The 22,743-nt window shown below is 37.6% G+C and overlaps 1 protein-coding gene across 6 annotated transcripts in view; it reads right to left on the reverse strand.

Moving 5' to 3' along the window:
• The window catches only part of HELZ (helicase with zinc finger), a 138,833-nt gene that overhangs the window by 31,903 nt on the left and 84,187 nt on the right, over positions 1-22,743 (reverse strand). For all 6 annotated transcript variants that reach the window (XM_028521002.2, XM_036033464.1, XM_028521001.2 and 3 more), the window contains 5 exons: positions 19,202-19,385; positions 15,819-16,047; positions 6,566-6,770; positions 1,699-1,750; positions 762-952 (listed from right to left, as the gene is read on the reverse strand). In XM_028521002.2, coding sequence (XP_028376803.1) covers positions 762-952; positions 1,699-1,750; positions 6,566-6,770; positions 15,819-16,047; positions 19,202-19,385 — 861 coding nt within the window. The remainder of the gene's footprint in view (positions 1-761; positions 953-1,698; positions 1,751-6,565; positions 6,771-15,818; positions 16,048-19,201; positions 19,386-22,743) is intronic.

A 22,743-nucleotide genomic window follows, 5' to 3' on the forward strand; every position in this document is an offset into this window, starting at 1 on the left:
GGCAATGATCCCCTCTGCAGGTATTAACAGTACTCACTTTGAATGAAAGAAAGGCTTTCTAGACTAAAATTCCTGAACTTGGAAATATTAGTATATCAGCAAATTAACAAAATTACCAAGATATTCAAATATCTTAAAGGAAAAAAATGGGTTTACTACAAGATGGAAGTCCTCTAAAAATTACAGTCTTAGAAAAGATTTAATAATGTTTTTAAGTACCAGTAAGATTTCATAAGATGCGGAATTTCACAGATAAATTTAGATCCAGGGGAGTCAGACTAATCCAAACCTCTTTGCCTCCTCCAAAGAACTGTATTTCTTAGTAAGGGTTAGTGAATTATACAAGAATAAAATGCAAAAGATAAAAGAAAAATACCACCTTACCATGTAAGAGCCCAATTTACTATCTCTGTTAACTTTTAAACCCAATTTCCCCAATAAAAATATTTTAAAAGAATACAAAGGCTTTTCAATCAAAATATCCAGTTTACAGATTTCTTCACAGCCAATGACAACCTAGTAACAAATTATAAGCAACAATTCACATTTCTTTGATCATTTCAAAACTAGAAGACAAAAGATAAGAATTGCTTTAAAAGAAATTAATAGTCATTGAAAAGTTTTTTTAAAGGTTGAGAACACTATTTTTTAAAGTTTTTTAAAAAATTAACAGTCATTTAAAAATTTTTAAAAAGGTTTAGTTACTTTTTAGTAGAGCCTAATTTATTTTATTCAATAGAAAGTATCACCTATCCACTTACAGGTAAAGGCACCGACATAACTACATTCCCTCCATAGACAGCAGGTACATAAAGAATACTTGTCCCAGTGTGAGGATCTATTCTCTGAACAGGGCTTGGAGATTTCCCCAAATTTGGGTGAGGTCCCAGAGGGGGTGGAGGAGTATATGCTCTAATGGGATTCCCAATAAGTACAGAAGGATTGGGCTGAACTGAAAAATAAACAGAGAAAGAATATACTCAATAGCTGTACATGTTCATCTAGACAAAAATAATTTACATCATACAATAGCAAATATATATTTCCCAGGTTTGTCATAAGATATTTTACAGTCAAAGAATTATTACAGTGTGGAAGAGTAAAGCACATTAAAAAAACCATAACCACTTAAAAATGTTCCCTAAAACTAGCTTGAGATATGCAAAGTATTTCTTTTATAAACTAGCATATTTTTAAATATCTTCTGAGGCTGGAGATGTGTCCTTCAAGACAGAAAACCATGCACCCATATACACTCGCAATAAACATTCCTCCAAGAATAGGAAAATATATACAATTCTTCAGAATAAAGTTTTGACTTGCAATGGTAATAAAGTCACATACAAATAAAGGATTAACAATTATTATTTTAAAAGCATTATTCTGCAACATTTTAAATAACTGAAATAAACTTTACCTTGAAATTTGTATGACCCAACATTTGTAAGATATAAATATGTTCCAAAAACTTATGTTGCATAGAAAGCTTAAATGCTTTGCCACAAAGTTTCTGGGTATGGACCTTGGTACCTACAAAACCACCCCTTTTAAGAAATGACATATGACTGGAAGAATTAAGTGAGTTCTAAAGTGTTTCTGTGTGTGTCCTTCTCCCCACCCTCGTCTTTCAAATGATGAAATCTGTGGTAAACCTGTATCATAAAAGTGAGTTTTCAGAGGGCTCAAGTTTCCACTTACCAATTCCATCATTCTGGAAATGATCATTCTGGGTATGATGGAGGCTTTTCCCCTTTACAGAACAAAAACTCAATGAATAACAAACATATTTAACATTAGAAACAATAACCATTTTGCTAATCCTATGCAAATCAAATGTTTACAGCAACAATTAAAACTGAAAAGACTACAGGACTGTTAAGTAACTCCCACCAGACTGCTCTGAGTCACCTTCCTGTGTAAATATTAAGTCACAGTGCTAGAACTTAAGTGTTCTCAGCCTCAAGTTAAGGATATCTAAAATTCTTTTTTGACAATAATCCTTTTTTGTTCTAAGATTTTACTTATTTATTTTTAGAGAGAGGGAAAGGGAGAGAGAAAGAGAGGGAGGGAAACATCAATGTGTGGTTACCTCACACACACCCCCTATTGGGGACCTGGTCCACAACCCAGGCATGTGCCCTAACTGGGAATTGAACCAACGACCCTTTGGTTATCAGGCCCGTGCTCAATCTACTGAGCCACACCAGAAGGGTAGAGCATCAAAAATGTACATATACTTTAACCCGGTAACTGCACATCCAGGAATGTATCCAAATGGAGTAATCATGAATTTGGACACAGATGTTCATCACAGCACTGTTTATACATGTTATAACATGTTAACAACCTAAATGTCATCAGTGGAGGATTTACTAAGTAAGCAATGACAGATTCACATAATGGTATACTGGTGCACCATTAAAAATTATGACTTTTGGGCAGAAACAGTATTTGAAGAGACAATGGTTCTGAATTTGCAGACTTTAAAAAATTTCTTTTTCTTTCCACTGGCTAAATGTAACACATAAAGCCATTATATAACACAAGTAGCACATTATAGAATTTACTCTTAGACACATACAAATTTGCTATATGTACATTACATCTGAAAACCGAAGGAGGAGAAAAATGTCTATAGCAAGAAGAAAAATCCATTCTTGACCACAGCAAAAGTACAGTAATACTTCATTTATCTCCCTGTCAGCAACATTAAATATTTAGATCAGCACTAAACATCAGAGATCAGTTGGTTAATTGTGGGTGGGCAAGGGCAGCTAAGTTCTAACTTGAAAAAGTAAAAAAAAAAAGTCAAAATAAAACCACATTTGGTCTATTAGCCATAAGAGAACCTTCACAGTGATTGGCACTAGGTTTAAAAAACAAACTGCTGAGGAGAGAGAAGTGATACAAAAAGCAGGCAGAAGAAAGCAGAAAAAGTGAAAGGAGAAAACGGCAGACAGCGGAGCTGACAGAAGCAGGTGGGAAGATCAGAAGCATGAGCAATTAGAAGTGACAAGAAGAGCAGTCAGGGGCACATACACTGACAGAGTGAAGGAGAGCGGATGACAGAGAAAAGAAATAGTTCTAAGAGGGTAACAAACCATTTAGATTTCCTAGTCTCTGAGGACCCATCAACCAGGGGCAGCTGTGTAGTATGTGATGGAAACAGTGATTTAGGCAGTGTAGGAGGCAGAAGAGTGCCCCAGAGATGTCCATGCCCTAATCCCTAGAACCCCTGCACGTGTCATGCTATGTGGCAAAAGGGACTCTGCAGATACAATTAAAGTTATGGACTTACGGAGGTTATCCTGAATTATCTGGATGGACCCAATCTAATCACATGAGCCCCAAAGGCAGAGAAATTTCTCCAGCTGGAGTCACAGAGATGCAGCAGAAGAGGAATTAAGAGAGATGGTGGGAGGGGAAGTCAGAGACTCCAAGGGAGAGAAGGGTTCAATGTACCATAGACGGCTCTGAGGAAGGGCTACACACATGAACTGGAGACTAGATAATATTCAGAATTGGATCATCTGAAAACATTAAAGCATTATTTAACAAATTTTAGTTCGCAAATTGTTTTCCACCATCTATCCTCTGAATAGTTTTTATAGTATGTGCAAATGACTCTGCTCCATTTTATCCAAGCTTCTGGACACTGCTCCCAGCAAGTGACGTGGGAGTCAGCAGAATGAAGACAGGCATACCACTTTTCTCTGGGCCAGTTCTGCAGGCGCCCGTGAAACAGGCACTGTTAGAGATGAGGCCTGGAAAGAATGAGGCACTGAAGGCTGGCTAGGACTACCCGCCCCTGCATCCCCCAGCATTGTCTACCTCCACTAAACCTTAGCACAGAGCTGACATCTTAGTGAGGAGAAGAAAGTTATTTGCTAAATAGCAAGAGGTATATTTTGTTAACAAACAACAGCCCGAGGCAGCAGGTCCAAGAGTAACACATTTACCCTCCATCCAGCCTTCTGATGAAGTTATCTATGTGAAATCTGATTGGGATTTTAAGCCTTAGTCTAACAGTAACAATTCTAATTTCTAATATTTCTTATGCCCAGAATTGTGTTGAAAGGTAAACAATAAGGAAACCTGGGGGGGGGGGGGGGGGTCTTATGACTTAGTATCACGTTTTCAGAAATATCACTTGTTCTATCAATGAAGTATATTCCCCTTTATCAGACTCCAGCAAGTAAAATAAAATATCTGGGATTTGTCTCCAAGTTCTCCAGTGTGTACATTTGGTGGTGGAGAGTGTGGGAAGGAGGCTGTAGATGAAACAAGATTAAGTTGATAATTAATGAAGCTGGATGATAGGGAATTCATTATACTATTCTCTCAAGTAAAGGTTTGAAATTTTCTGCAAAGAAAGTTAAATTTAAAAAAAAGATTTCAGTAAAAATATAAACTTCAAAACAATTTCATTGAAATTTTAAAAAAATACTGGGGAGAGATAGGGGATAAGGTGACAGAAATAACCTTTGGCTCACCATACCTCTATTATTTAATATTACTGATTATTGTTATATATGATATAAATAATAATTTAAAATAACCAGACAGCTAGATAATTTAGTGAAATGTTATGTTATTGACACAAAAATAACAGATGATATCTACTTGGATCACTGAAGAAAATTCCCTAAAAAGTTTTTAAAAAATGAAAAGATGGCTGCTTTGCCTTTAATTACACAATCTTCTCATGGCGGCGGGGGCGGGGGGGGGGGGGCACAGTGTACTGGCTGGTGTGGCTCAGTGGACTAAGCATGGGCCTCCCAATTAAAAAAAAAAAAAAGAAAAAAAAAAGCCACACCACTGGGTATATCACAACCACTATTCACTTATCAGATACTTACCGAGTACCCACCACAGGGGGCTAAGCCCTAGGTGCTATAAAAAGAATCTAGAATAATATTTTTGTCTAGGGAGTTTAGGGTTTTGGAAAAGCAAGTGGATTCACCTTTAAAACAAAAACAAAAAGCACACTGCAGGATCTTGCTTAGGATCACTAGACATTTGGTATCATGGCTTCAATCTAGCTGCATCTACAGGACAGTAATTGATGCTTACATTGCTCCATTAAATAAAGAAGAGTTTACTCTATTGTACTTAAGAATGTGCAAAGGGTACAATGATTTTGCAACATTTTAAATAACAATAACATTTAAAAGTTTCTATCCTACTCCTCACATGCCCTAAGCTCCTGTTGCTCCCTGCAGAAGCTGTAAAGCCTCCTGCATAAGCTCTTTCTTAAGCTCCACTCGTCATCTAAAAAACACCTCAAAGCACTCAGGATGAGCCAGATGTCCTAGGCTCAGAGGCTGGAGCAGTAATTAATACAGGCGAAAATCTCTGCCAACAGAGCTTATATTCTGGTTTTTGACATGTCTCCCCAATCTCCCACTATCCCACCCACTCAGTGGACTCCTAAACAAGATCTCTGGGGCGGAAACTGCTGGAAACCCACATCCTTCCTCTGACCATCCCCCTCCAACATCTGCTCTAAAGGCTACTTCACTTATCTCTGCTTCCCTAGCACCTACCATAACATGCAGAAGAAACTTAAATAATATCAGTTATTAGTAGTTTAAGCTTTAAAAATCTAGAAGATTCATTTGTGCAAAATGCTTAATCCCCTAGTACCCCAAGTCACTAAAGCATTATTACACATTAGGTTCATTTTTATTAAGCTAAGAATATACAACAGTATATTAACATAGAAAGTAGTTCTCAGCTTAATACCTATTTAACTAAAAAATTTTCAAGATATTAAACCATTAATGATTGCTTACATAATAGGCTTTATATTTTTTTAAATAAAGCCCAAAACTGACACACTCTATTAACTCACGTCAGTAAGTTTAATACCACCTGATGACTAAAAATACACCAAAACACTGGAAGAACAAGTACTAGACATGTTGTTATAACTTTTTCTTCTGCATGTTAAGTGCAAGCATTTTTTTTTTCAGGCACGCTAGTAAATAAACCAGGTGTCTCTGCCCAAAATAACTGTGGTTCAAAAGTAGCAATAGCTTTGACTCTCTCCCCTCCACTCCCTCTGACTGGATTACTTCTTATACAACAAATATAGGTCAAAATCAGCTTCAAGAAGCCAGCCGAATTTTCTCACTGCTTCAAATACCACTTGAAATGAACTGGTCGCCAATAAAGGATTAGAACTATTTTCTTTATACAAATACTGTTATTATGTTATTCCTTATAAATAACATGCATGCCCAGTCTTTTCAACTGCTTTGTCTTATTCACGTCTTACTAAAACAAGTCTATTAGTAGAAAGGACCAGGAGGTTATATTATTCGAAGGACACAAGAAGAAATCAGGTTCTTAAAAACCTTTTGAGAATGATCATGACGTTCAGCATGGCTAAACACCCCCTGTATTTCCACTTACATGTCCACACTAGACAACGTCCTTGTAGAAACAGCTTGCCACCAAATGTAACCTTCAATACTTAAAGTAAGTAGCAGCCCAATAAACCTTTGATACTGCTGCTCTCTTCCCTCCCTCTAAACGCTTCAGTTTCATTAACAGGCTTTACCTTGGGAGGTGACTGCTGCAGCTTGTTGGCACTTCCTGAATGCTGCAGTCTTAGAGCCCGCGGGATAAATTCGGGTGCCAGTGGATTCAACACATATGTCTTCTTCAGTTCTAAAGCTTCTAGCTGAGCTTTGATCTGCTCAAAAGTGATTCCGTGTAGGCTATTATTTTCATGACAAAGGGCAATAAACCGCTCCCAAAATTTCCTACAGAAAAGATTTAGAAGATCAGTTTATAACTTCAATGGGTGAGAACACAGAAATGAACATATGCAGCTAAAGATGATTTCAAATTTCCTCCCCTAACCCTAACTCCTTAGGTCCAATATTCACCTACAATTCAGATATAATCTTCCCACTAAATCACGAAACTTCAGAAGTTGATTCTGAAATCGGAACCATGTCCAGCATTGTGGAGCGTACAAAGTATGCTCTCAATTAATTTTGGCTGATCAATCATAAGCAACATGGTCAATGCTCAACATGGTCTATCCACACTAACCTAGAATAACAGTTTTTATTATCCACATAAATAAAGATTTCAAAATAACTTATTTTATAGAAGATTTATACTTCTAGGCATACTTATATATACATATATGTATACATATACATTATATACATGTACATATCATGTACACACATATACATTACACACATATACATGCAAACACACACAAACATTAAACTAATTTGAATTATGGGGCCAGAGTACCCTGGTGCTGGATGAGAAAGGAAAGCCAACTCATGACATAAATCTAAGCCACAAAGTAGATACACACCTCATTAGAATTCTTAAGAAATAACTGGCTACTTCTGTATTTTTCTCTTACTTAACAGATGCTTGTCACAAACACAAGTGATAACACTGAGTTAAATTATGGAAAATATAGGAAACTGAAATGCTAATTTAATGTTGATTTTTCATTTCCCAATTTTAAAGTTGATTTTTCATTCCCAAGTTAATAAATATTAAAGGAGAAAAATACATTCAGAACGTGTTGCAGTTGTATATTGTTGTTCCTGAAGGTTTGAAAATTGATCTCCAATGTAAATAAAATATTAAATACAAATTACAAAAAAGACAACATATAAAAAGTTTAAAAATTTTAAATGACTATTATAAATATGCATACCTATCTTTAATATGAGGCTCAAATAATGTTTTATTATGCTATAAAAGATATGTGATATGGATTCTTCCCAAGTTGGTATCCTTGTGTCCAGGTGGACAGCAGGTAATCAAGATGGCTTCAAGAAGCATAAATGAAAAGGTTTATATTATAAAAGTTAGTATATGAATGGGAATTGAGTTATTAATATATTCATAAAACTTCGCAGTTTAATTTCAAACTATGTGTCTCTTACATATGTCTTCTACCATCTTCCCTAATTTTTTAAAGATGAGTTTAAAAATTGGGACCAGAAAATATTTCAACAAGAAGAAAAGTAAAATGATATAAAATATCATTATGTATTCCTGACAATAAAACATAAAGGCATAACAAGATAATCATTCGGTTATAGGAAGTACATGTTGCTAAGAAATGCATGCTAAAGGACTTTTCTAAAGGAATCAAGTTTTTTCTCATAGTCTGATAGCTAAGGAAGGATCATCTTTGATATAGCACTCAAGACATAAAATCCTTATACTGCCCCACCCTTTTTACTTTAAAAGCCACAATATTCAACTGTACATATATTTATCAACACACTTCTACTACATGCTCTTTTAAAACTGTAAGTTTTTTTGCTCTGATAAAGTATCAATTTCATGGAGTGGCATTTTACATTTGTTTTCAACTTAAAGACACAACAAAAAACAAGAGAATGGACTGGCTTTTACTCTAGCTCAGTTTTTAATGTCAATTTCTTACAACGTATTTTCATGTTCAGCTTACATAGCAAAAAGAGCAAAAATGCTAGAACTTGCTCTATTTTCAAGCTACCTTTTAAAACTCCACACCTTGTTCCTATACTGCCCTCACTGACCTCAACTGCACTGAACAGATGAAATAACCTTCAAATAACCTCACACTTAACAAGAAGCTAGTAGCTCCCTAATAGTCTTTGTCTACAAAACTCCAGGGATCTCCAAGAAGCAGCCTTTGAGCTAAAGGTCACCATTTCAGAAGTAACACTAAACACTTACTATAGGTTAATCAAGTTAAGCTAGTTCTAAAAGTAACCTGAAATTTCCATTTGAAATCTCACTTCTCTTTTAATTTCCCCATTGCTATAGCAACATAGCTATATCAACGTCAAGAACATGGATTCTAGAATGAGACTGCTTGGGGTTTCAGTATGGCTATCATTCACTCAGTAGCTGTGCATCTTCAGCCAAATTACTTAACCTCTCTTTGTACCTCAGTTTTCTCATGTGTGAAATAGGGCACCAACAGTACTATCATCATACTTTATTACAAAAGTATTTTATTATTGAAGTAAATACTTTATTATTGACAGTATTATTATTATACTTTATTACTGAAAAGACTTCATTTTTAAACTTTTCAGACGACCTTGCTTTTTCCTTTAAAAATTACTAGTTTTAAAACTCAAAATTTGCCTTTTTTTCTTTCTTTTTGAAGGCTCTTTCAAAGACTATTCACACTGACCTTGAACTCCCTGATACTTTAATGAAATACTATGCATGACATTGTAAGGCATTTCTGAACAGTAACTGGAAGGTCACTAGAGAATTTTCCTATGTTCATAATAAGAATGAGAATTCACCAACTTGGCCCTGGCAGGGTAGGTCGGTCATTTAAAGCATGCTGATTCACTAAGGTTGTGGGGGTTTGATCCCCAGCCAGGGCACATACAAGAATCAACCCATGAAATACATAAATAAGTGGAACAACAAATCAATGTTTTCTCACCACCCCTCTCTCTCTAAATCAATCAATAAAAAAGAATTCATCACTATTCCCATAAAGGCTTCACCAATTCTCAGCCCCCTCCCTAAAATGTGAACATATTAAATTAACATTTTTTCTTTAAGATTTTATTTATTTATTTTTAAACAGAGAGGACGGGAGGGAGAAAGAGAGGGAGAGAAGCATCAGTGTGTGTTTGCCTCCCATACACCCCACCAGGGACCCAGCCCACAACCCAGGCACATGCTCCTAAATGGGAATCAAACCCACAACCCTTTGGTTCACAGGCTGACGCTCAATCCACTGAGTCACACCAGCCAGGGCTATATTAACATTTTTTTCTAGTTATGTCGGTTAGAGAACCCAAGTGTGTCTCTACGTCATAAGTATTTCAAAGGACATAACCTTACTTTTAATCGCTACCATGAATATAAAATTTGGTTTTGTTTTTATGCTTCTAGGATCACTGATAAAACACTGAAAAATCACTTGGTGTCCTTAGGTCATAGAGAGAAAGTATGTGTCTGTATGTGAGTCACAACTCCCCTCTTCGCCTCTCCCCATTCAGTGCAGGTCTGTCCGCACATTTATCACCTCCTGGCAAAGGCAGGGCAACCCGGTGAGAAGAGTTTGGGTTTTGAACTCAGTCTGACATCTGTTTGAGTGAACCACTTAATAGCTATGTGACCCTGGCAGTAATTTCAACTCTCTGAATCAGACTGCCCATTTAAAATGCAAATAAAATACCTACATTGCAGGGTTGTTTGGATGACTGAATGAGGCAAAGTGTACAAAACACTTAACCTAGCACCTGGCACAGAGAACACTATCAATAAACAGCAGCTACTGTATTAAGAGCTGCAGGTTTGGCAAGTGGGGGATGGGAAGTTCAATATATTCATTTCAGGTTAATAGAAAATTCTATTTAAAAGCACTTTACAACAACAAAAAAAAGGTTATATAACCAGTTGCTTTCTAAACTGATAGTGTATACATAGTAATTATTCCTTGAAAATTTAATCAATATTTGGAAATATCATAACAGTTTTTAAAAATATCGAATAGATGGAAGGGAGGGAATGTTTCTGATGAACTCAAACGACAAAAAATTCACACCTCCATTTTTATAATACCTAAGAATCACATTATATTCTCCAGGTTTACTTGTATTGTGAAATTAAATTATTTCTATGAATTTAGAAAGATTAAAGCACAAATATCCATAAGCCTCAGCTACCTGCTCTTGGGTTAGAGCCATGCTTAAATAGTCCAAATAACATAGAAAATCAACATACCAATTTAGCTGTGGGTCACATGACACAGTATATTTACCCCTCTGAAAATACTTTGCTTAGCTTACAAATTAATTTGCAGTCCTTGGCATACACCAGCTCAGTAGTAAGAAATAAGCAACCAGTAGAGCTGGCTTCAAGTTAAAAATTAGCCCTGGATAATTCTGACAGCATGGCCTCAGGATCCTTCATCTATTTGCTCTGAGAAAGGAATGGTTTATGTGAGAGAAGGGGTGAAAATGCTGATCTCACACAATTCACAGTACTCTATAGAAAGGGGAAAAGGTTTTAAAAAAATATTCATGTTGGTAATGTTGGTAAATGTTTGGAGTTATTTATAAGGAGGGTCTAAAACTAATGTGGCTTGGACTATTGTTTTATCTGTCCATTCCCCCAACAGTTTCTACTTAGTTTTAACATGAGTTGTCCTATTTTACACATGTGTTTTTGTCTACTAAATTCTAATCAAACTGTATGTGTTCTCAGTTATTAAATGATAAATAGAAACAAAATGGTAAAATATCACAGCAATACTCTTCCCAAATATACTTTCAATAAACAGTAAAGTGACCAACTTCTCGTCAGGATGGAGGTATAGGTAAGACACACTTCACCTCCTCATGTAAGCATAGAAAGAATTACAACTAGATCTCAAAACGAAAACCCCCAGAACCATGAGAAAATTGAGCTATAAGGAAGTCCCATGGCCAAGGATTTCAAGAAGCCACATTCATCCAGACAGGTAGGAGGGGTGGAGTCACAGAGACAGGTGGAGAGACAGTGGTAGAACATATGATTCTACATTCACATGTGGTAGACAGTAATTGAGAGGGATACGTGGGGAGCAAGTGATCCCAGCCACAGGCCAGACCACACAGCCCAGGGCTCCAATATTGAGAAGATAAATGGCCGTAACTTTTGGCTATAAAAACCAGTGGGGGTTGGGATGGCAGAAGAAATTGCCAGATTTTCAGGAGACTCGACCTAAAGGCCCACACAAACTTAGAATATACACAAACCCGCCCGCTCTGGGATTCACCACCAGGGCAACAGCAGGAAGGACACCAGCCACATGTGGGAAGTGGTAGGCAAACATCCAGAAGCCAGGTAGCCGTACTGTCCCTTTTCTGAGCCCTCCCCCCACACAGAGCCACAAAGCAATGAAGTGGGTTGCCCTGCCCTGGCAATTCCCTAAGGCTCTGCACCCCCCTTCACAGGTGCCTTTTCTACAATAGGCCACTCTACTAAGACAGGGAGTTAAAGTAGCTCTACCTAGCACACAGAAACAAACACAGGGGGGCTGCTATATTGAGGAGACAAAGAAATATGGCCCAAATGAAAGAACAGAACAAAACCCCAGAAAAAGAACTAAATGAAATGGAGATAACCAACCTATCAGATGCAAAGTTCAAAACACTGGTAATCAATGCTCAAATTGCTCACTGAGTACAGCAACAACATAAAAGAAGAAATGAAGGCAACACTAAGTGAAATAAAGAAAAATCTACAGGGAACCATCAGTGGAGGGGAGGAAGCTGGGATTCAAACCAACAATTTGGAATATAAGGTAGATATAAGCATTCAACCAGAACAGCAAGAATCAAAAAAAAAGAATAAAAAAAAAAGAGGACAGTATAAGGACCCTCTGGGACATCTTCAAATGTACCAACATCTGAATCATAGGGGTGGCAGAAGAGGAAGAGTGAGAAATTGAAAACTTATTTGAAAAAATCATGAAAGAAAATGCCCCTGATTTGCCAAAGGAAATAGACATACAAGTTCAGCAAGCAGAGTCCCAAACAATTTGGACCCAATCAGGACCACACCAAGACACATCATAATTAAAATGTCAAAGGTTGAAAGATCAAAAGAGAACCTTAAAAGCAGCAAGAGAGAAACAGAGAGTTACCTACAAAGGAGTTCCCATAAAACTACCAGGTGATTTCTCTAAAGGAACTTTGCTGGCAAGAAGTATTCAAAGTCATGAAAAGCAAGGACCTACAACCTAGATTACTCTATCCAGAAAAGCTATCATTTAGAATGGAAGGGCAGATGAAGTGCTTCTCAGACAAGGCAAAGCTAAAGAAGTTCATCATCCCCAAGCCATTACTACATGAAATGTTAAAGGGACTTATTTAAGAAAAAGAAGATCAAAACTATGAATATTATAATGGCAACAAATTCACAACTATCAACAACTGAATCTAAAGGAACAAACTAAGCAAACACCCAGAACAGGAACAGAAACAAGTATGGAAATAATTTGAAGCATTATCAGCTGGGAGGAGGAAGGGGGAGGATGGGAAAAAGATGCAGGGATTAAGAATCATAATTAGTAGATAGGGAGATGTTAAGAATAGTATAGTAAATGGAGAAGCCAAAGAACTTATATGCACAACCCATGGACCTGAACTAAAGGGGACAGGGGATTGCTGGAGGGAAGGGGGGTACTGGCCAGAGAGGGGAAAAAGGAGGAAAAACTGGGATAACTGTTAATAGCATAATCAATAAAATATATTTTAAAAATAAAAAATAAACAATAAAAAGCCCTGGCTGGTGTGGCTCAGTGGATTGAGTGCCAGCCTGTGAACCAAATGGTTGCTGGTTCAATCCCCAGTCAGTGCACATGCCTGGGATGTGGGCCAGGTCCCCAGAGGGGGGTGCGCAAGAGGTAACAACACACTGATGCTTCTCTCCCTCCCTTTCGTCCTCTCATCCCCTTTCTAAAAATAAATAAAATCTTTTTAAAAATAAAAATAAACAATGTAATAACTAAAATAAAATTCTCAGAAAGGAGGCCAAATTAATATGCTCAATTTTATACATTTATAATTTGAAGTTAATGTACTCCCTTCCTCAATTTTTTTTGCCATTAGTGCTTAAAAATGAATGAAAATCTATTTTTAAATAAGAAATTAGGAAAAAGGGGAAGGGGTGTTCAGGCACATGTATAAAGGACACATGAACAAAACCAAAGGGGGGTAGGATCAAGGGTGAGAGGTGGGGATGGCTAGGGTGGGGGGGATGGTGGGGGGGAGTGGAGACAACTGTATGTGAACAATTTAAAAAAAGAAAGAAAAAGAAATTAAAGATACTTTACAACAGAATTAGTTAGCTATACACAGTCATAAACCATTCAAGTTTTCTTTAAGGTCATTTTTCATAATGTAACCCTAAATTAAAGCTCCCCTTGATTCCTTTGTTAACGCTCTTCCCCTATAAAGGATATTAACTTCTTTTGGAGTCTTAAATGCTAATACAAGGAGCATCTTAAAGGTCCCAAATCGTTTCCCTTTCCATAAAATATTTTTTTTCTGTTTCAAGGAAAAAAGGTAATAAAATGCTGCCATATCTATACTGCAACAGAAAGCCTGGTTTAAAGAGGGCGGCTCCCTAATAGCTCTGTCTATTTTAACTCTAACACATCAAAAAGGCAGTTTTGGAACCATTGACATCTCTTTCTACTACTCTGAATTCATTTTGACAGGTATTCCAATACTTATAAAATTTTAAGTAATCCCTAGTGTGTATAATTCTTTCTTTTCCCTAAAAGAATATTACAAATTTCTATTCTACTATTTTTTTGTTAATATTAACATAGTTTTTAAATACTGCAAAGGCCAAGTCTTATAATGGCTGGCTTAATGCAGGTAAAATCCCTATTAACTGGTATAAATCAAAAGTGTATATAGACATTTTTTGTTTGCATTGATATTTTAACAGCCTTTCAGTGGAAACAGTCCCCACAACTACAATCTAAGCAATACTAGCAATGCTCCAAAGACAAGAAGCAACAACTTCTAACACGCCTGATTTTCAGAGCCTCGAATTAACCAGACAAGAATTACTGATGTTGAGAAGCCTTGAGAGAAAATGAGCGAAGAAGGAAATTAATCAGAAACGAGCTAAAACAATAATGAAGGGGAAAAAATGCAGCATTGGTAATAAAATGTCATTTCCATTAAAGAGACACACAGACACAACATTCCGCGGGAACACTTGCAAACTGTTCCCTCTTCCTGGAGCACTTTTACCCAAGGTGCCCGCACAGCCCACTCTGTGGTCAGCTTCTCAGTGAGGCCTACTCTGACCACATCATGACTCCCTCCTAATTCCTCTTAATGTTCTGCTTCTTTTCCACTGAACTTACCACATAAAATACAACAGTGTATCTTACTCTGTTTACAAGGGGGGACCCCCCAAAATTGAAATGTATTCATTAAAAATTTTGCATTTATTCTTACATGTTTAAAACTTCAGTCACTTTCAAAGTACTTTCCATTTCAATACACCTGTCAAGACTTTCGCACGGCTCAAAACAGTTTTTGAACTCTTCAATTTTGATGCCTATTAGTGCTTCTGTCATTTTTTTTTGTTTCACCTCTTCCACATTGGCAAAACGTTTCCTTTTGAGGACTTTTTTCATCCAGGGAAACAAAAAAAATGTCACTGGGAGCGAGATCGAGTGAATAGGGAGGGTGGGGCACAGGGGTCATGCCATTTTTGGTCAGAAACTGCTAAACACTCAGCATAGTGTGGGAAGTTGTCCTCGTAAATCACCCATCATGAAATGGGCAAATGTGCCGAAATAGTGCTCAAAAAAATTTCACCGAAGCCAAACGCAGCCTCACACAATGCCAGCTGGCACACTGACACAGGTGGGTTCCCAGAACACTCACCTAGCGGGGGAAGCCTGTCCTACAAGGGGTCCACCCTCCAGAAGATAATTCTGTATTATTGGGGGGTCTCCTTTGTATCGTCAGTCTTCTCCTCCCCAATTATATGCAAGCCCCACAAAGGCAGGGATTTTTGTCTATTTTGTTCACTGATCTATCCTCAGTGGCTAGAAGAGTGCTTAGAGCATAGTAAGCACTCTGGAAATTATCTGTTGAATGATGACTGCATGAATGCACACACAATTATGTACATAACAGACTCAGAGCAATGTATTTTTGTGTTCCCTCTGTGTATCAGGTAAAACTGAACTTGATTTTAATTAGCCAAGAGGTCATATAAATACATGTACACATAGGTATGCAAATTACATTCCCCCTTCAATGTCTCAGTCAGTAACACATAATTACCTGCATCTTCCAATAGAGCACAGGGCGATGGGATCACCCACCACAGCAACGAGGGACTGTGCTCTGGTGATGGCAGTGTTGAGAAGTTTGTAGTTGGATAAAAAACCATAATCTAAATCCTCTGTGGAATCTTCCAGCAGCTGCTCTTTCTTTTTAATTGGTGTCTGTTTATGTTTACACGTATGCCTTGTACGTACCGTGCTAAGAAACAAAACTCTAAATTGCTTTCCTATTAAAACAAATAAAAAAGAAGACTTAAGGGCGTTATTCTGAACCAATGATAAAATAAAAGCATTTCATTTTTTTTAAATGTTATTACTAAATGACAGGTATCAGCAAGGATGTGGGGAAACTGAAGCTCATACACTACAGGTGAAAATGTAAAATGGCATATAAAATACTATAAAAAATAGTATGGGAGTTCCTCAAGAAAGTAAACATAGAATTAACATATAATCCTCAGTCAAAAGGACTTCTGAAAATCTACCCAAAAAACTGAAAGCAAGGACTCACACAGGTACTTGCACACCCACATTCACAGCAGCACTGTTCACAATAGCCAAAAGTGAAAGTGACCTAGGAGTCCATCGACAGATGAACAGATAAACGAAATGTGGGGTATACATATAAAATATACTTAGCCTTAAAAAGGAAAGAAATTCAGACCCGTGCTACAACCTGGATGAACCCTGAAGACATTATGCTCAGTGAAATAAGCCAGGCACAAAAGGACAAACAGTGCATTACTACATTTAAATGAGGTGCCTAGGGCAGTCAAATTCACAGATAGAAAGGACGATGTGTGGTTGTCGGGGGTTGGGAGAACAAGGGAGGTGGGATGAGCACACAGAAATGGTTAAACGGTAAATTTTATTTTTAAAAATTTTAGTATTATTGCTGAAACCAACCTTAGTGATTATCTATTCCAATGTCCCACTCAATACAAGGAACTTTCCTTGAAGCAGGGTTACCTAGCCTCTCACTGACCAAAGCAGACACAACCTTTTCTAGAAGGAGGCCTTAGAGTCTGGTTCACACAGTATTTTTTTAATGCTCCTTCTTACAATAACACATTTATTCCCTTATTCCATGTCAGATCTCCAAATATTTTAATATAGTTTCATTTTTTATAATATATTTTATTCATTATTCTATTATAGTTGTCCCATTTTCCCCCCTTTGTTCCCCTCCACATTCCCCCCCACCACCCTTTAGTTCATGTCCATGGGTCATACATATAAGTTCTTTGGCTTCTCCATTTCCTATACTATTCTTAACCTCCCCCTGTCAATTTTCTACCTACCATTTATGCTTCTTATTTCCTGTACCTTTCCCCCCACTCACTCCCCTCCCCCTCCCTGCTGATAACCCTCCATGTAATCTCTATTTCTGTGATTCTGTTCTTGTCCTAGTTGTTTGATTAGTTAGTTTTTGTTTTTGCCTTTTTTAGGTTCAGTTGTTGATAGTTGTGAGTTTGTTGTCATTTTACTATTCATATTTTTGATCAACTTCTTTTTCTTAGATAAGTCCCTATAACATTTCATATAATAGGGACTTGGTGATGATGAACTCCTTTCACTTGACCTTATCTGGGAAGCACTTTATCTGCCCTTCTGTTCTAAACGTAGAATGGAACATAGCTTTGCTGGATAGAGTAATCTTGGATGTAGATCCTTGCCTTTCATGACTTGGAATACTTCTTTCTAGCCCCTTCTTGCCTGCAAGGTTTGTTTTGAGAAATCAGCCGACAGTCTGATGGGAACTCCTTTGCAGGTAACTGTCTTCTTTTCTCTTGCTGCTTTTAAGATTCTCTCCTTCTCTTTAATCTTGGGTAATGTAATTATGATATGCCTTGGTGTGTGCTACCTTGGGTCCAACTTTTTTGGGACTCTCTGAGCTTCCTGGACTTTCTGGAAGTCTATTTTCTTTGCCAGATTGGGAAAGTTTTCCTTCATTATTTGTTCAAATAACTTTTCCACTTGTTGCTCTTCCTCTTCTCCTTCTGGTACGCCTATGATTCGGATGCTAAAATGTTTAAAGATGTCCTGGAGGTTCCTAAGCCTCTCTTTATTTTTTTTGAATTCTTGTTTCTTCATTCTTTTGTGGTTGAATGTTTCTTTCTTCCTTCTGGTCCACATCATTGATTTGAGTCCCAGTTTCCTTCCCATCACTGTTGGTTCCCTGTACATTTTCCTTTATTTCACTCAGCATAGCCTTCATTTTTCCATCTAATTTATGACCATATTCAACCAATTCTGTGAGCATCCTGATTACCACGGATTACCAGTGGTTTGAACTGTGTATCTGATAGGTGGGCTATCTTTTCATTGCTTAGTTGTATTTTTTCTGGAGCTTTGATCTGTTATTTCATTTGGGCCATTTTTTTTTTTTTTTGGTCTTGGCATGCCTGAGCCATGAAAGGTTAAGTGCCTAAGGCAGGTTCTGCTGAAAGGACTGATGTGCCCGACTGACTTGGTACGTGCCGGTAAAAATGCTGGAATAATCGTCCCAGGGTAAAAAGTCTACCCACATCCACACAACTATGGTTCCTTCTAAGAAAGCACGTTCTCTGTGGAAGGGATCACAGCTCTTTCCTTTCCAAGTTTTCTACCTGCTGCATTCCTTCCCTCCAGCGCGTCAGTCTTAGTCTTCTCTTTTCTAGGCCAAACAATCCTAGTTCTTTCAACCATTCCTGACACCCATGTGGCAGTTCCTAGACCATTAACTAGATCTCTTTGGGTGCTTCCTAGTTTACTAGTAATATTCCTTCTAAAATACACCCAAATTCTTGGTGGTATGGACAACATGTGGTACAGTGAAGCTATTTTTTCCCATTATTTAGAAATTGTATTACTCTTACTATTGCATATTGCCATGAAACCTAAGATTGTACTAGGTGTTTTTAGCATTTACATCATAGTGTTGTTTCCTATAGCTAAGAGCACAAATTCTACAGCAACTTGTTGCTGGTAACTATAGTCACTCAGGAAAGTCTATAGATGAAAAACAAGCTGTGCCTTTAAGAATGCATTTAAACAAAACTTGCCTGACAGATACAAGTGTGTAAAAATACAACAAATTTGCCCTCGGATGAGTATAACAACAGTAGGCATTGTAGGCTATAAACATCTGTGTGGCATTTATACAATTACAGTTGTTAGAAAGTTAATTTTTTCATACTTCTTTTATTTGGATATAAAAATGTAACAAACATGTAAATGAGCTCAACCTTTAATTGTCAAATTTGGTATTAAAGAACTTGATATGAAATGAAGACATAATTACTTGTCCAGAAAAGAGATCCTGAGAATTAAAAATCCAATGTACACACACTTTAAGACTTAAACATCTGAATAACTTAGATCATTTCAATTAATACCCACCTTGAACATTTAGCACCCTTTCTACATTAACGTCAGATAATCTCTTTTTTCGAAGTTCAGCACGTATCCTAAACACTTGATCAGCATATGGAGTCACCACACCGATACTGCCATCATCTAACTTCCCCCACGCGACTGGCCACTTCCTTCTTAACTCTTCCACACGTTCCACCACTTCAAATACCTTTAAACAAACCCACACGTACGTATTAAAGTTACACAAGTGTTTAGAGAAAAGAATATGGTAACTGCATTAGATGTATAAAGGATTCCATTTTAGCAAATGTCATTTTAAATTACCTCTAAGTAAAAATAATATTTTGCTTTTATGAACACAGTAGGAATAAAAATATTTTATTTACATTTCAAACAGTAAACTTCACAATAATGCACCCAGTGAAAAGATGAAAATCAGAGACAACATAATTGGCAATTGGCTCCAACCCTTTACCCAGTCTCCTCCATTCTTTCTTTTTTTTAGATTTTATTTATTTTTAGAGAGAGGAATAGGGAGGGAAAAAAAGAGGGAGAGAAATATCAATGTGCGGTTGCCTCTCATGTGCCCTCTACTGGGGACCTGGCCTGCAACCCAGGCATGTGCTCCTGACTGGGAAGTGAACCTACGTGTGCTCAATCCACTGAGCCATGCCCGCCAGAGCATGTCTCCTCCATTATTAAATGGTGATAGGTACAAGTTCCTGTGTAGGAAGGAGGACAGGGATATGGCCATAAAACTGGCAATCCTATCAGGGGGAAACAGCATCCCAACATTGCCAGTAGATCTCAGTCTACTCTCTCTAGATTAGGCCAGTGAAACCAACCAAACAACTAGAAGATTCCTAGAGTGAGCCCACCATTAAGTCTCAGCAAGCAGTTCAAGGTGTACCACTGCCCCTGCCCCCACAGATATACATAAGCAGAGCAGCCAACAGCAGGCACCAAACCACGACTGGAACTAGGACAAGTCTGGATCAGACAGACAGACTTTCAGAATTCATTGTTGTCTAGTGGTACAAGTTTGCCCAAACCATTTCATTAACCTTGCAATAAAGTAATGGCATATTTTACCCAACTGAATATTGATGCCACTTATTGCGCTTTTAGTTTCTATTTTAATTCAATGAATTGATCAAACAGTTTCAATGCTTAGTGTAGTGGGAAATACAATGATTAATAAGAAAGGAGAAAATATTTTAATGTCTTTTAAATATATCACTTATTTATTAATCTACTAGTTGTTAATATCTACTTAAATTTACTGCATTAAATATACTTAATAAAATTTAACAGTTTTTATTCCTTTCAAGAACTTGAGGATTATTGGCTAAGATGCAGTTCCCACTTCCAGATACAAATTCGATGAATGAGAGTCGCCCTGTTGTTATGATGATACAACAGCAAATACATCAAACGTACAGACTGTCCAAGAATTCTGAAGAGCAAACTGGACTGAAGACATGGTGCTCTCACTATAAGGAACAAGAAAAGTGGGTCTGAGTCTACTACAATAAGGAATGAGACAAAGCTGTATTTATCCATTTGGTTAGATATGGGGGTGGATGAAAAGTAGGGGAGAGACACCTCTGCTACCTCTCCACAGACACAGAGTCTCTGTCACTAAGCAACACATAATAACCATTTCTCTACCTCATCCCTCTGTTCACACCCTTATAGTTTAGGCAGCATAAAACTGCAGTCAAAATAACACAGTCTTGCAATGGGGAAAACTTTCTTCCACACAGACATCCAATAAGGTGGTCAAAATTAGCAAGCAATCACTGAAAGCCTCTGGAGATTAATCAAAGAGCTTATAAGAAACTGAGAAGCATTTACTGTATTCAATAAAATCTAGAGAGACTCAGAAGAGTGAAAGGACAGGGCATGCAACTAGGGGCTATACCTATCCCTCACAGCTCTGTCTACAGATGGGCACTGCCCATCTTTGCCCAGATTCCTGGGGCAAAGACCTACTCGAGGAAGTTTTGGCAACTGGTTAACAGCACAGCTCCTATTTTCCATAGCTCTGTGCTGCAGAAGGCCTATATTGAGCAGTGAGCAGCAACTGGGTGGTGCCTGTTCCCCCACCTTAATCTCTGGCCATGCAGAAAGGATCTCAGTGGGACAGTGGGTGAAGACAGCAGCCTCCCTTTCCTGCATAGGATATATTGCAGGAGAGCAGATCCACTGGGCTTAGCAGCCAAGTGACAGCTGTCATTTTCCCCAGCTTCTTGGAACAGAAGACCTATTCTGGGTAGATTCAGCAGCCAGTGAATATCAACAGATCCCAACCTCTCCAGCTCTGGATTGCAGATTTACCCTGGGCAGTGGCAGCAGCTTAATGGTAGCACCTGGATGGCGGCACAAATTGCACACATGTGCAACACACACTCTCAGTGCACAGGGGTGGTGTGGCTGGGACAGCCAGCGAACAGCAGCTCCACATCCTCCCACAGCAGCTGCTCCATAAGTTTTGCCCAGGGGAGGGTCCAAGTTAAGCCTCACAACCTTGCAACACTGACTCTGCCAAGAAGCCAACTTCAAGTGGATCACACTGTGGACACACCCAGGGAGATGGATTCTAAAATAACTAAAATAAAAACTTCACTATAAGGCCTCAACAGTAGATAAGAAACCAGAAGAACAAATTAGCAAATACAAAGACAAAACTTATACAATCTGAAGGACAGAGAAAAATAAATGAAAAGAGCACTCAGAAATGTAAAACACCATTAAGCTCACCAACATATATATAATGGGAGAACCCAGAGAAGAGACAAAAGGAGCATAAAAATATTCAAACAAATAATGGCTAAAAATTTTACAAATCTGATGAAAAACATTAATGTACACATTGAGCTCAGTGCAACTTGACCTTCAAGTAAAATGACTTCAAGGAGATCCACACCCAGAAACATTATAGTCAACATGCTGGAAGTCTAAAACAAAAATAACATCTTGAAAACAGTGAAATAAAAAAAAAAAACCTTATCATTTATAAAGGAACTCCAACAAGATTAACAGGTAACTTCTCATTAGAAACACTGAGGGCAATAAAGCAACAGGAAAGCATATTTCAATGTGCTGAAAGAAATAACTCAACCAATAATCTAATATACAGCAAAACTACCTTTCAAATAATAAGGACAAAATAAAGATGTTCCTGCCCAGCTGACCAGGCAGTTCAGTTGGTTAGAGCATCATCCGGTACACTAAAATGTACTGGGTTTGATTCCTGGTCAGGGCACATACCTAGGTTGCAGGTTCGATCCCCAGTTGGGGCATGAAAGGGAGTCAACCAATTGATCCTTCTCTCTCACATCAATGTTTATGCCTCTGTCTCTCCCTTCCTCTCTCTCTAAAATCAATAAACATATCCTCGGGTAAGGATTAAAATTAAATATATAAATAAGTAAAAATTAAATTTATATAAATAAGTGAAAAATAAATAAAATAAAATAAAGATGTTCAGAGTTAAACAAAAACTAAAAGAATTCCTTACTAGCAGACCAGTCCTAAAAGAAATACTAAAGGAGGGGAAGTGG

The sequence above is a fragment of the Phyllostomus discolor genome, chromosome 8 (assembly GCF_004126475.2).
Source record: "Phyllostomus discolor isolate MPI-MPIP mPhyDis1 chromosome 8, mPhyDis1.pri.v3, whole genome shotgun sequence".
Classification (NCBI taxonomy): Eukaryota; Metazoa; Chordata; class Mammalia; order Chiroptera; family Phyllostomidae; genus Phyllostomus; species Phyllostomus discolor.